The 12,908-nt window shown below is 43.2% G+C and overlaps 1 protein-coding gene across 1 annotated transcript in view; it reads left to right on the plus strand.

Annotated features, from left to right (window-relative positions):
* lrp1bb (low density lipoprotein receptor-related protein 1Bb) overlaps positions 1-12,908 on the plus strand; it is a gene marked incomplete at its 5' end in the record, with an annotated part of 1,188,884 nt that overhangs the window by 850,000 nt on the left and 325,976 nt on the right. The window contains 4 exon segments of the mRNA XM_084314368.1: positions 3,535-3,661; positions 4,704-4,855; positions 5,860-5,984; positions 11,728-12,099. Coding sequence (XP_084170494.1) covers positions 3,535-3,661; positions 4,704-4,855; positions 5,860-5,984; positions 11,728-12,099 — 776 coding nt within the window.

Here is a 12,908-nt window from a genome sequence, read left to right on the forward strand (position 1 = left end):
CCACTCAACAACATGGTAACACTCTAGACTCAGTGATAACAATACGGTTGAACATTGATACAGTCTCTCACTGTGTATTTAGATGCTATCCTAATCCTAACAATGACCAAGACAGAGACTGTAGTCAGAAGGGTGCTACAGTAGATGACATGGCAGAGGAAAGGTTCTCTAATAACATGAGACCAACTAAACCATCCAGCTTGCACTGAGGTCGCCAAACCCTTAGGCGAGTTTACAATAATGGCGCAGCACGGTCTAGGCCGCCTCATCTCGGCAGAGAGGATATTCAGAAATGCCCAAAACGTTGCGCGATCCAGAAATAGGTCAACATTTTGATATTCGCAATTTATAGTGCTTTGAAATGTTCTCTATATGTTTCCTTATTTGCTAAATGTAATACGTCTTGTAAATGTGTTAATTATTGTTAACTTGTCCGGCTGTATAATTGCACTTGCTGTCTAAAGAACTACAGTTGTGTCGTAGGGGAGGGGCTGAGTAGAAATGACAAGCTACCAAATCCATTTAAAGACAATGGACACAGTAGGCTACTTTCTTGGCAGTGTGAAAATATGCAGAGAAAGCTTAATATCTTTAGAAACATGTATATCTCCGTAGCATAAAGACAGGCGGAAAAGTGACCATATCTCAGCGTAGGACGACTCAGGCTTGGTTCTGCATGATTGAAAACCTCAACAACACCATAATTTACACTGGATGCTGTCGCTCCACTGAAGGTCAAAAAGAAGTCAACTGACAACATCTAAAAATGTAATCGTAAACAAAAGCAGTGTTTTGTCAGACTAAAATAATCGGTAGAGCTGCTCAACGAAAATGGAGGAAAACTAAGATATATATAAAGAAACCATGACTGCCTATAAGAAAGCAATATGGGTGGCAAGAAAGGACTATTTTTCAAAGGTTATCACAGAGAATGTCGGAAATTCTAGAATAGTATTCTCCGCCATTGACCACCTACTCAACACTGCCCCCACCTCTCCACAGTCCTCTGCTTCAAAATGTGAACAACTTGCATTATTCTTCAAAATAACATAAATCAGAACCAGCATTATCCCTGATGCAAACATGGATAACATCTGTAAACTCTGCAACCATGGGAAAATCCACTTGCATTACATCAACAGAGTTCTACTGCCATGGAATGTAACTCCTCCACTTCCTGTATTGACCCTATACATACCGATTTTGTAAGTGAATAGTCAAAAGTGTATCAAATCGGGGCGTGGCTGGGTAGTGCAGCGGACATTGCGCTCATCAACAACGCAAGAGACACCGGGTTTGAATCCGGCTGTCGGTGTTGCCTCCGGCTTGGGCCGGCCGTCATACTAACTCAATTGGCAGAGTTAGCGGGTGGGAAGTCGAAGGGTGGTAGTCTGGTCGTTGTGAACAGCGACTCCTACAGGTCGGTTGGGGCAGTGTGAGCCTCCTACACGTTACTCCTCGCCAAATGAGAGTCCGCGCTGGCAGGTGAAAAGATGTGACAGGCTGCCTCCACATGAATCGGAGGGGACATGTGATGCAAGGTTTTTATCCTCCCTACAACCGGCCAGTGGGGGGCATATGCGAGCAACGATCAGGACCGGGGAGGGAGAATTGGCACGAGAGGTAAAATTGGGATGGGGAGAAAAAAATCACAGAAAAAAGAGGAGAAAAAGCTAACGATCGCGAGTGCCCGGACGAAATATGGATGAGCACTTCCTGTTTGGCGCGTCACTTCCTGTTGGCCGATCTGCCGATCGGCCACCAGATGGCGCTCTTGAACCGTTAGACAGTTGAGTGGAGCTCACCAGTACATCTCATGTCTCCGGAGGAGAAATATGATTTCGATCACATATTTTTTAAATATTGATATCAAAGACGAGTTACGGCGTTTTCGGCAGAATGAGCATGGCGAGCAAAGACGAGTTACGGCGTTCCCGGCGATTAAAGTGTTAAGCTAAGAAGTCTGCTAAGAAGCATATATTATTTATTATTATTATTTTATTTCATTGTGTTTTTATCCCTAGTTGCACTTTTGTTGCAACCCCAGTTATCCCATTAGCTCCCCCAAACTTACTGTAGGTCTGTTATGTTAAGCTAAGAAGTCTGCTAAGAAGCATATATTATGTATTATTATTATTATTATTTTATTTTATTGGGTTTTTAGCCCTAGTTGCACTTTTTGTGTTTATTTCATGTATTTAACAGTGCATGAAAGATTGTGTGATAAAGGTGTTGATAGTTGGCAGCAACCGTGCACACGCTGCGCATGTTTGTGTCTTTGGTAATTGTCATAGACAAAGGCATCACCCAGGCTTGGTAATGTGCCACTCAAGAGACGGCCACCCTGCAGCCAGCATCCATCAAACGGATGTTCTGACAATGGAGGTGTGAACACACTATCATCAGATTATGGATTTGCAATTTTAGCAAGTGCTGTCAAACGACAGCGTTGTTGCCAACCCCACTGGCTGCCCAGAAAGTCGCTAGAACTCGGCAGAAGTCGAGTTATAGATGTTCTCTCTTGTTATGTATCCTGCCCTTATTTATAATCAGATTCAAAATAGTGTTATTGCCTATATCTATTGAAACATATATTATGACCGCACCCTTATGGGAGTGACAGTGGGAGGAACAAATTGTAAAGCGCTTTGGATAAAAGCGCTATATAAATGCAGCCATTTACCATTGACCATTCATACTGTTTAATGTGCTCATATATATACATGTTATTGCTTGTATTACCCTGCCCATACCTGTACCTCCCCTGTACTGCTATGACACCTGAATTTCCCCAAGGGGTCCATTGGGTCAAAGTGGGTAGCTAGATTCCAGCCTGCTAGACTGACATCCTACAACCTAGGTAGGGAGGTACATGAGGTCTAGAAGATATTAGGCAACCGAACACACATTTGTGGGATAAAAAAAAAATCAACCTGTCTGTTTTCCCTCTCCACACATCATATCATTCATTCAAGTGCAGGGTTAAGGAATGGCTCATTGATAACCAGAATTGTCAACACTGAGGTGTGTGTGTGTGTGTGTGTGTGTGTGTGTGTGTGTGTGTGTGTGTGTGTGTGTGTGTGTGTGTGTGTGTGTGTGTGTGTGTGTGTGTGTGTGTGTGTGTGTGTGTGTGTGTGTGTGTGTGTGTGTGTGTGTGTGTGTGTGTGTGTGTGTGTGTGTGTGTGTGTGTGTGTGTGTGTGTGTTGTGCCTTTGTCTATGTCTGGGTCTTTTAATATGTCATGATGTGCTCTGTCCTTGTGTCCATGACTGTATTGTGACCTGTATATCGTATGTCTATGTGCCTTTGTTGTGCTTTTATTCTAATGTTATTTATCTTGATTTGATTCTGTTTTGATTGCTAACCCTTTTTCACGCAGGATTGTAGCCTGTACCTTCTGGCAGGGGGACTGCCAATGGAAATTAGCCTTTTTGGCAAAAATTGGGTGCATTTACATCTGTAAAATGTTGTATTAATGTACGCTGTCCCCCTTGATCAAATAAAGTAAACCTAACCTAAACCTCTCCTCCACCAGGTATCTCTTCTGGACAGAGTGGGGACAGAACCCCTGTATAGGCCGTTCCCGTCTGGATGGATCTGACCAGGTGACGCTAGTAAACTCAGGCATCGCCTGGCCCAATGGCATCGCCATAGACTACGAGGTACGGCCCTCTCGTCTCAGGATGCACCAATGAAATGCGTTGACTGCAAATACCGATTAATGAGTCATAAACACATCAGCCAATACTGACAATACTGATTTTGATCCGTTACTTTTACTGAACACAGCATAGACTGTAAGAAAGAAGGCTGCAAGAAAACGGTAAATGTCTGGCATCAATGGTTGCCAAATACTTACTGTCAAATTACAGTAAAATCAAATACATTTACAGATTACAACCTGTATTTAATGGTTAATATTTTGATACAAGGTAATTTACTGTATTTTTATGGCATTTACACTTAAAGTAGAAAAACAAAAGTAATCTGTAAAATAATACAGTGAATTTCCCGTGAAAAAACATTTATTTTTTACAGTGTAGACTTAGATCATTAGTTTGGGGTCATTTGGACATGATAAGCAATTGACATATAGGCTACTCTATTTGTCTAGCTTTTTATTTTTCAAATGTTCATTACAGAACATTACAGAGCAAACAGGAACAACATTCAAAGAAAAAAGAAGAAAAAAAAAGAAATAAAAAAGGGGCATTCACCGCTGTTTTCGTTCTGTATTTCACATAATCACACACGATCTGGCCTCGTGGGCATCACCAGTTCCCCCGCCACCACCTCCACCTGTCCTCAAACCGTTCCTTCTGTAGTCTCAGTAGGCTACATCAACCTTCCCATCCCATGAATCTCATCAGATTAAAGAGAGAGATATAACTTGTTTCTACTTGTAATGGTTTGCTTTAATGTCTGACATAGTTCACATGGCTTGTGGTATTGGGCTTTAGGGTCTGGGAAATCCTCAGACACAGATATCCTGTTTTAGCCTGATAGTCGGCCCGATATCCCATCAGTGGATCCCTGCCTCTAATCCCTGACCCATAGTCTCTCTCATCATCCTTCTCCTCCCATTCCTCTCTTGTTCTGCATATACCTTCGACTACTCACCTTACTCCTTTTGTGGCGATATATACCCTCTCCCCTAAGACGATCGGCTGTGGGGTTGATGTGCATTTATAAATTACTTTCCAGGAAAATAGATTATACTGGTGCGACGCGCGCACAGACAAGATCGAGAGGATCAACCTTGAGACCGGGGAGAGTCGGGAGATTGTGCTGTCAGCGGCCAATGTGGACCTGTTCTCTGTAGCTGTGTTCGGGCCGTACATCTACTGGTCTGACAGGTAATTTATTATTTCCTTAAATGCACGCACACACGCACTGGCCCACAAAGTCTGCAGTACTAACCTGGCATTAACCCTGGCCCTCAGAGGTCCCCTGAGGAGGTTCTAAGGGGGGGTATTTCCACTTGATGGGGGGGGGGGGGGGGGGGGGGGGGGCAACACGCGTTTATGTAAATGCTCAATGTCAGTACCAAGGGTAGATTGTAAAGGCTGCTGTCAAGCCAGACGCTTAGGCCACTTTAATGATTCCTTGTTTCCTTTTAGGAAGCCTTTAAAGGCCAACACTAGCTTATTCATGTCAATGAAGTTGCACCCAAACTCCACATTTCCACCATATATATTTGATATTTCTATTATTATTGTATAGTCTATGTTGTATGTTTGAATACATTCCCTACCTCATACAACTTTAGCATCTTTGCTCTTGCTTTATATCCCATCCATGTCAAGTTTCACTTTTGGTTTTGGCAAAGTTGTTCGAGTTCGACCTCCTTGAGGGACACACAGCTTGTTAGATTTCAAGGAAGATCATGTAGATCAATCAATTAGAAGCTGAAGTATGTTTACACTCACACTATTTGTGCTTGTGGCATTCACCGCCATCTTTGTTTGTAAGTTGCTCTGGTAAATGGTAAAAGGCTGCTTTTTTTATATAGCGCTTTTATCCAAAGTGATTTACAATTTGTTATTCACATTTTACCCATTCACTCACACATTCACACACCGACGGCGGAGGCAACCATGCAAGGTGCCAACCTGCTCATTGGGAGCAATTAGGGGTTAAGTGTCTTGCTCAAGGACACATTGACACGCTGCTCGGGAGGAGCGGGAATGGAACCGGGAACCTCCGGATTGCCAGACAACTGCTCTACCTCCTGAGCCACTGTCGCCCCCCCTCTGGAAAAGAGCACATGCTAAATGTCTAAAATGCAAATATCATCCAAAACCGATTTTTTGTCAAAAGCATTGTCCCCCCACCCCCTTTCTCTGCTGTTGTGTCTCAGGGCTCATTCCAACGGTTCTATCAGACGCGGGTTCAAGACCGATGCCACGGAGGCGGTGACCATGAGGAGTGGCCTGGGAGTCAACCTGAAGGACGTGACAGTCTTTAATAGAGGCCGGGAGAAAGGTTGAGGTTTCAACTTAATGCTCTTTATTGATTCACACCGACCACAGTTAACACTTCTGCGTAAATGGAAGGCTCCTGGTTTTATATGGTTGTCCTGTTTATCACTAATCAAGGCTCCCCTCAGGACATTCACAAAGATTCACATGCCAGCGTTTTTATTTTTGAGAAAATGCAAGCCTCCTTTTAGCAGGAATGCTAGTTCAAAATCACTCTACACATCATTTCAAACAGTTATAATACGTATTCTTTCTACAGCTTGTAAATGGAATGGTGGGATGTGATTTAATTAATTGTGATGGTGAAAGTTGTTTCATTCCTCTTGACTTGGACCGGCACTGCTAGCAAATACTAACAGGAGGCTTCTACCAATATATCAGAAACCAAAACACAGGTGGGACAACTGTATGAATGTTCTGAAAGAGTGGCTTGATTGATGATCAAATGGAGAGAGACTTCCAAAGAAAATTCTGAAAAATCCCTTCAATTATGGGAGGCCATCAAAGAACAGACAAATCGGTGCAAATCAATGGCTGCGTTCCATTTGTACTTTTGGTTCAGTCACAGACAGAGAGATGAAGTGAAAGTGTTGTGTAGCTAATCTGCTCACTGGCTAACTAGAGGTTAGCTGGCTTACAAATCACCTACCGTGCACCCTCCATTTCATTAGCAGTCATGTGATGTACAGATGTTTGTAATTTTTGTTGACAAAGGCTCGGTACAAGAGCATGTACCTTATGTGGTCAAATATGATGAATATCTGACCACATCACCTACAGCTAGTATCCCACGTTTGATCACGGTGGTGACACATCTAGCCAGCAATTTTCAGTAGTAGTTTCCTAGCAAGCTGAATTCATTGCAATGTATTGTTATTGGATTTGAACCTGGGACCATAGGATCAGGGACGTTGCAAGGGGGGGTGCAGGGGGGGCTGCAGCACCCCCTCTCAATTATTGCAAAAAAATATATATATATATATATATATATTTTTTTTTATTTTTTATTTTTTTATGACAGTATTTATATATTTGTATATACTGTAACTGTATAACTGTAACACTGTATATTATAAGTTTATCCTGCTCAAAGCACTTCACCATTTTAATATTGTGTGTTTCAAGTTTCTCAAGTTTCTTTAATAGTTGTCATACAGAAGTACAGAATACTTTCATACAAAATGCTTCTTACTGTTACGCTCCAGAGACTGTGCTAGACAAGATAGTATCAAATAACATAGTATAGCATGTAATTTAGAAGAAGAAAATGAGGTCACAGTGTTCGGTATAGACATATGTACAATGTTCTGAGTTACCATTTAATATACAATACTATGCAGTATACTAATGTACAGTACTATATAGTGCAAAGCAGAAATGGGATGAGGTACAATTTAGGTACAATTTACAGTAAGGTGTACGAGTTGTAGTGCAATCCTTCATCAATAAATATAAAGTGTGGGGAGTGGGTGCTACAGTGTGTTTGTTTAAAGTGGGTGTGTGCTATAAAGTGTGTGGAGTGGGTGCTACAGTGTGTTTGTTTAAAGTGAGTGTGTGCGTGTGGATGTGTGTGCTATGTGCGTTTGGTGGTTGTTGTTGTGTAGTGTTCATTGTTCGTTTAGCAGCCTGATGGCCTGGGGATAGAAGCTTCTTCTGAGTCTTTCTGTGCTCGCCTTGAGACTCCGGTATCGCTTGCCTGACCGCAGCAGTTCAAAGAGGCAGTTGTTCGGGTGACTGGAGTCTTTAATGATTCTCTTAGCCTTGCCCTTGCAACGCTTGTTGTAAATGTTCTGGAGGGTGGGGAGCCCCCCTCCAATTGTGCGTTCGGCTGAACGTGTCACTCTTTGTAGTCTGCTTCGGTCTTGTGCAGTGCTATTCCCAAACCAGGAGGTGATGTTGCCGGTCAAGATGCTCTCTATTGTACATGAGTAGAAGTTCTTAAGGATCTTCTGACTGACTTGGAACTTCCTTAGGCGCCTGAGGAAGTAGAGGCGTTGTCGTGCCTTCTTCACAACACTGTCAATGTGTGTGGTCCATGTCAAGTCCTCGGATATGTAGGCTCCGAGGTACTTAAAGCTGTTGACTCTCTCAACCGGTGCCCCGTCGATGCTGAGGGGGCTGTAGTCCTTGACCCCCGACCTCCTGAAGTCCACAATCATCTCCTTTGTTTTGCTGACGTTCAGGGAGAGGCTGTTTTCCTGGCACCATCCCGCCAGGACCTTGACCTCTTCCAGGTAGGCCCTCTCGTCGTTGGCAGAGATCAGGCCCACCACCACTGTGTCGTCAGCAAATTTGATGATTGTATTGCTACTCCGCTGAGCCACACAGTCGTGTGTGTACAGGGAGTAGAGGAGGGGACTCAGAACACAGCCCTGGGGGGCCCCTATGTTGAGGGTGATGGATGAGGAGGTGCAGTTGCCTGCTCTCACCACCTGGGGTCTGCCAGTCAGGAAGTCCAAGACCCACTGGCAGAGGTCATAGTTCAAGCCCAGGTCCCTGAGCTTGGCTATGAGTATGGAGGGGACTATGGTATTGAATGCCGAGCTGTAGTCGATGAATAGCATTCTCACATAGTTCCCCTGCCTCTTGTCCAGGTGTGATGCTGCTGTGTGCAGCACATGGGCTATGGCGTCCTCCGTGGACCTGTTGGGGCGGTATGCAAATTGCAGGGGTCCATGTTGATGGGGAGGGAGGAGCAGATGTAGCCCTTTACTAGCTTCTCAAAGCACTTCATGGCTATGGAGGTGAGAGCTACAGGGCGGTAGTCGTTGAGGCAAGCAGGCTTGGATTTTTTGGGTACAGGGATAATAGTGGACTTCTTCAGGCAGGTGGGGATGACAGCCTGTTCTAAGGACAGGTTAAATATGTCAGTGAATACTGGGGCCAGTTGGTCGGCACAGACTTTTAGGACGCGGCCGGGGATGCCGTCCGGACCTGCTGCCTTCCTGATATTCACTTTTTTAAAGGTCCGCCTCACCTCATGCTCTGTTACCCTGAACACTGCGCCTCCATCAGCAGCCATCAGCAGATCCCGAGTTGAAGAATTGGCTCCAAAAGAGAGACAACTGGATGTCCAACAACATCCAAAACGAAATCTTACAGCTGTTTGCCCATGATATTCAGCGACAAATTAGAGGCAAAGCATCCAAAAGCCCATTCTTTGGCTTGAGCGCTGACGGAACCACTGATGTCACTCACTGGAAAAGAACAATTCTCGTGTAATATACAGTTCGCCAAAGACAACTTGGAAGCTCAGAACTTCTTTTGGGGTTTTTACAATGCCCGGCCTAGACACAACAGCCGAGACGCTGTTTTTGTGTATAAAATACTTTTACGCCTCGACCTGCCCATGGAGAGGCTGATAGGATACTGTTTTGACGGGGCCTGCAACATGTCTGGGGGGTACAGGCTAGACCAGGGGTTCCCAAACTTTTCAGGCCGCGACCCAAAAAAAATGGTGTCAGAGAGCCGCGACCCCCACTATTATAGAAGGTAAAAAAAATGTAAATGGAAATGTATGGTTGAAACATGCAAACGTTCAAACGCACACACACTAATAAGCATTGGAGGCTTTTAACCAGGGCCGGACTGGGGAAATCATTCAGGCCAGGAAATATAGCCCCAGTCAGGCCACTTTTCAAGCAGGGGGTCTGGGGGTCCCCCACCAGGATTTTTTTTGTTACAAAGACTTAATTTCCTGCATTCTGGTGCAGGCATTTTTTTTTATTTGTACCCTTTAAATGCCAGTGTTTGTGATGGCATCACAAATTATTGTTAAAAAACAGGTTAGCATATGTATGATTAGCAACAACACAGATTTTTATGGATTTTCAGTTTTTTGTAATTGATAAATACAATATTTTATTCAACTTCAGCCCTGATCATAACACCACATATTAATTTTATAATTCTAACCCTTTAAATGCCAGTGTGTGTGATGGCATATATTTGCAATATATCAAATGCAAAGTAAATTTTTCTGGGGGGGATTATTACAGGCTAGCATGTGTCAATGATTAGCAGTTTTTCGTAAAGGATCCCGCCTCCACCAATCACATGCGGCTCCCTTTGTGTGTGTGTGAGAGCAAGAGAGAGAGAGAGAGAGATAGTTCTCCAACTTGTGTGAGTTGCAGTGATCTCCTGGTTGTTCCCCACCTAGGTTATCTAACTATTGCGCTGGTGCAACTAGAAACACTGGCCTGGCTTGCTACTAAGTTCAGTGGCCTGTCCGCAAAAAAAAAAAAAAAAAAAAAGAAATTATCATCTGGCGACCCCCCAGCACCCCCTGCCGTTTTATAGTTCCAACGTGCCTGCATAGGATCCACAGGCGGCTGCACTAACGGGTCAGATCCGGAGGTGCTGGTTGACTGCGACCGACTCATCTGTAGTTTACAGTCGTCCTCCCCCCAAGAAGTGTGTCATTGCACTCTCCCAGGGGTTAAGGCACTGAGATATCACCCCTATTGCTACGTGAACCTGGATACAGATTCACAGGGCAGTGAGATTCCACCAATCGCTGCCACCAATGCAACTGAGTGGATTTGAACCTGGGACCATAGGACCCACAGGTGGCCGCACTAACCAGCTGAGCTATAGGGTCCGACCCGTTAGCAGGTGCTGGTTGACTGCGACCGACTCATCTGTAGTTTACATTATGTTTCCAACTGCAAGCATTTCAAGATAAGGTCTAGAGCTCATTGTCATTGAAACTTACCACTGTCATTTTTCCATTGTCATTTTCCAGGTAGTCTCCAGATTGAAACACACACATTGATGTCACTACTGTAGTGTCTTTCCAATTGAAAATGCTTCAAGGACAGAAGTCCTTAACCAGCTATACGTATGCTAATTACAACAGGGCAGCTGTTTCAATTGCAAATCACCATGTGGCACCATTCACGTTTCTACACTAAAACATGTGTTAGGAACTGGAGACTATACTGTAGGAAAGTCACCTTCGCCAGAGTTAGAACATTACATACCAGTATGTTTGCCTTCTTATACTGGGAAGTGTAGTTTGGTATCATATTTTGTCATTATCTTCACCTCGACTGGAATCAAGTGGGAGGGTTAACTTATCGTACAACATCTCAGAATCACTGTACAGTACCTTGCTGATATCGAGTCATCTGCAATATGTTATGGAATTATTAAAGGACAAAAGATGAGCCGTTTTGTAATCATTCTGAGTTGTTATTAAAAATAGAAAAACATTGTTTATTTCATCTGTGGCCACAATGAAAGGACAGTTTACAATCAGAGACAACATGTTCACACACAAGCGTCTGACCATAAAGTGACAAAGAGCTCTGGTCAGACGTACATTAATACACAATTGAAATGACGTCCACTAGACACCCAGAAAGGTAAACAAAGTCTGCCCAAAGGAGAACCAGCCTTGGCTAGGCAGTGTTGTTTGTTGTGTCCTTAACTGGAATGCTAAACAACCTTGCTAGGAGAGAAAAAGATTAGGTCAAAAGTCATCCTCTCCCCACATTAAAGGGACAGTAGTGTCTGCCAGTGTCTGAGCTCAGTTTACTAGTTGGTCATATTAACCAGTCAAACTGTACAAAGATAGAATATGTATTTTCACACAGATGTATAGATAACATTCCCATCACAAATATGAACCAGCAGCTAGTGGCTATGACATATATATCGCCTCCCTAATGTAAACCCAATCACATTGGATCAGAGCCCAAGGAAAAGTGGTAATCATGCTTTTTTTTTGCTTGTCTGTGCTCCAGGCACCAACCCATGTGCCAGGAGCAACGGAGGCTGCCAGCAGCTGTGCTTCCACCTGGGGAGCGGACGCAGGACCTGCTCCTGTGCCCACGGCCACCTGGCTGAGGACGGCTTCGCCTGTGTGCGCTACGAGGGCTACCTGCTTTACTCGGAGAGAACCATACTGAAGAGCGTCCACCTGTCGGACGAGAGCGACCTCAACTCGCCCGTCCAGCCCTTCGAGAGGCCCGCCTACTTCAAGAACGTCATCGCCCTGGCCTTCGACTACAGCCAGGGGACGTCTGGCACCAACCGCATCTTCTTCAGCGACGTTCACTTTGGGAATATCCAGGTGATCAACGACGACTGGACGGAAAGACTCATCATAGCAGAAAGTAAGCCACTCTCCTCTGTGTATTATTATTATTATTATTATTATTATTATTATTATTATTATTATTATTATTATTATTATTATTATTATTATTATTATTATTATTATTATTATTATTATTATTATTATTATTATTATTATTATTATTATTATTATTATTATTATTATTATTATTATTATTATTATTATTATTATTATTGTTATTGTTGTTGTTGTTGTTGTTGTTGTTGTTGTTGTTGTTGTTGTTGTTGTTATTATTATTATTATTATTATTATTATTATTATTATTATTATTATTATTATTATTATTATTATTATTATTATTATTATTATTATTATTATTATTATTATTATTATTATTATTATACTAATCCTCTTAAAATAATTATGTTAATTCAATTATTAATATTTGAACATAAACAACTAATCATGAGCTCATTACTTGGGCACAGTGAGGCACATCGATCATCCCCCTTCCCACTCACTCAGACACACACGCACGCACGCACGCACGCACGCACGCACGCACGCACACACACACACACACACACACACACACACACACACACACACACACACACACACACACACACACACACACACACACACACACACACACACACACACACACACGCACACTTGAATGATTTATGACCACATCAATTACAAGCAGGCAAGGGACATAATCATTGGAACTGCAGCCATATATTCAGAGACCTCTCGGTCACGTACAGTATGCAGTCATTTGACAGAACAGCTTGGTACAAAGTTAGTCAAGACAGCCTTCAGTGTTTGTCTCAAGGTTATAAA

This window comes from Notolepis coatsorum (assembly GCF_963971535.1).
Source record: "Notolepis coatsorum genome assembly, chromosome: 5".
NCBI classification, from domain to species: domain Eukaryota; kingdom Metazoa; phylum Chordata; class Actinopteri; order Aulopiformes; family Paralepididae; genus Notolepis; species Notolepis coatsorum.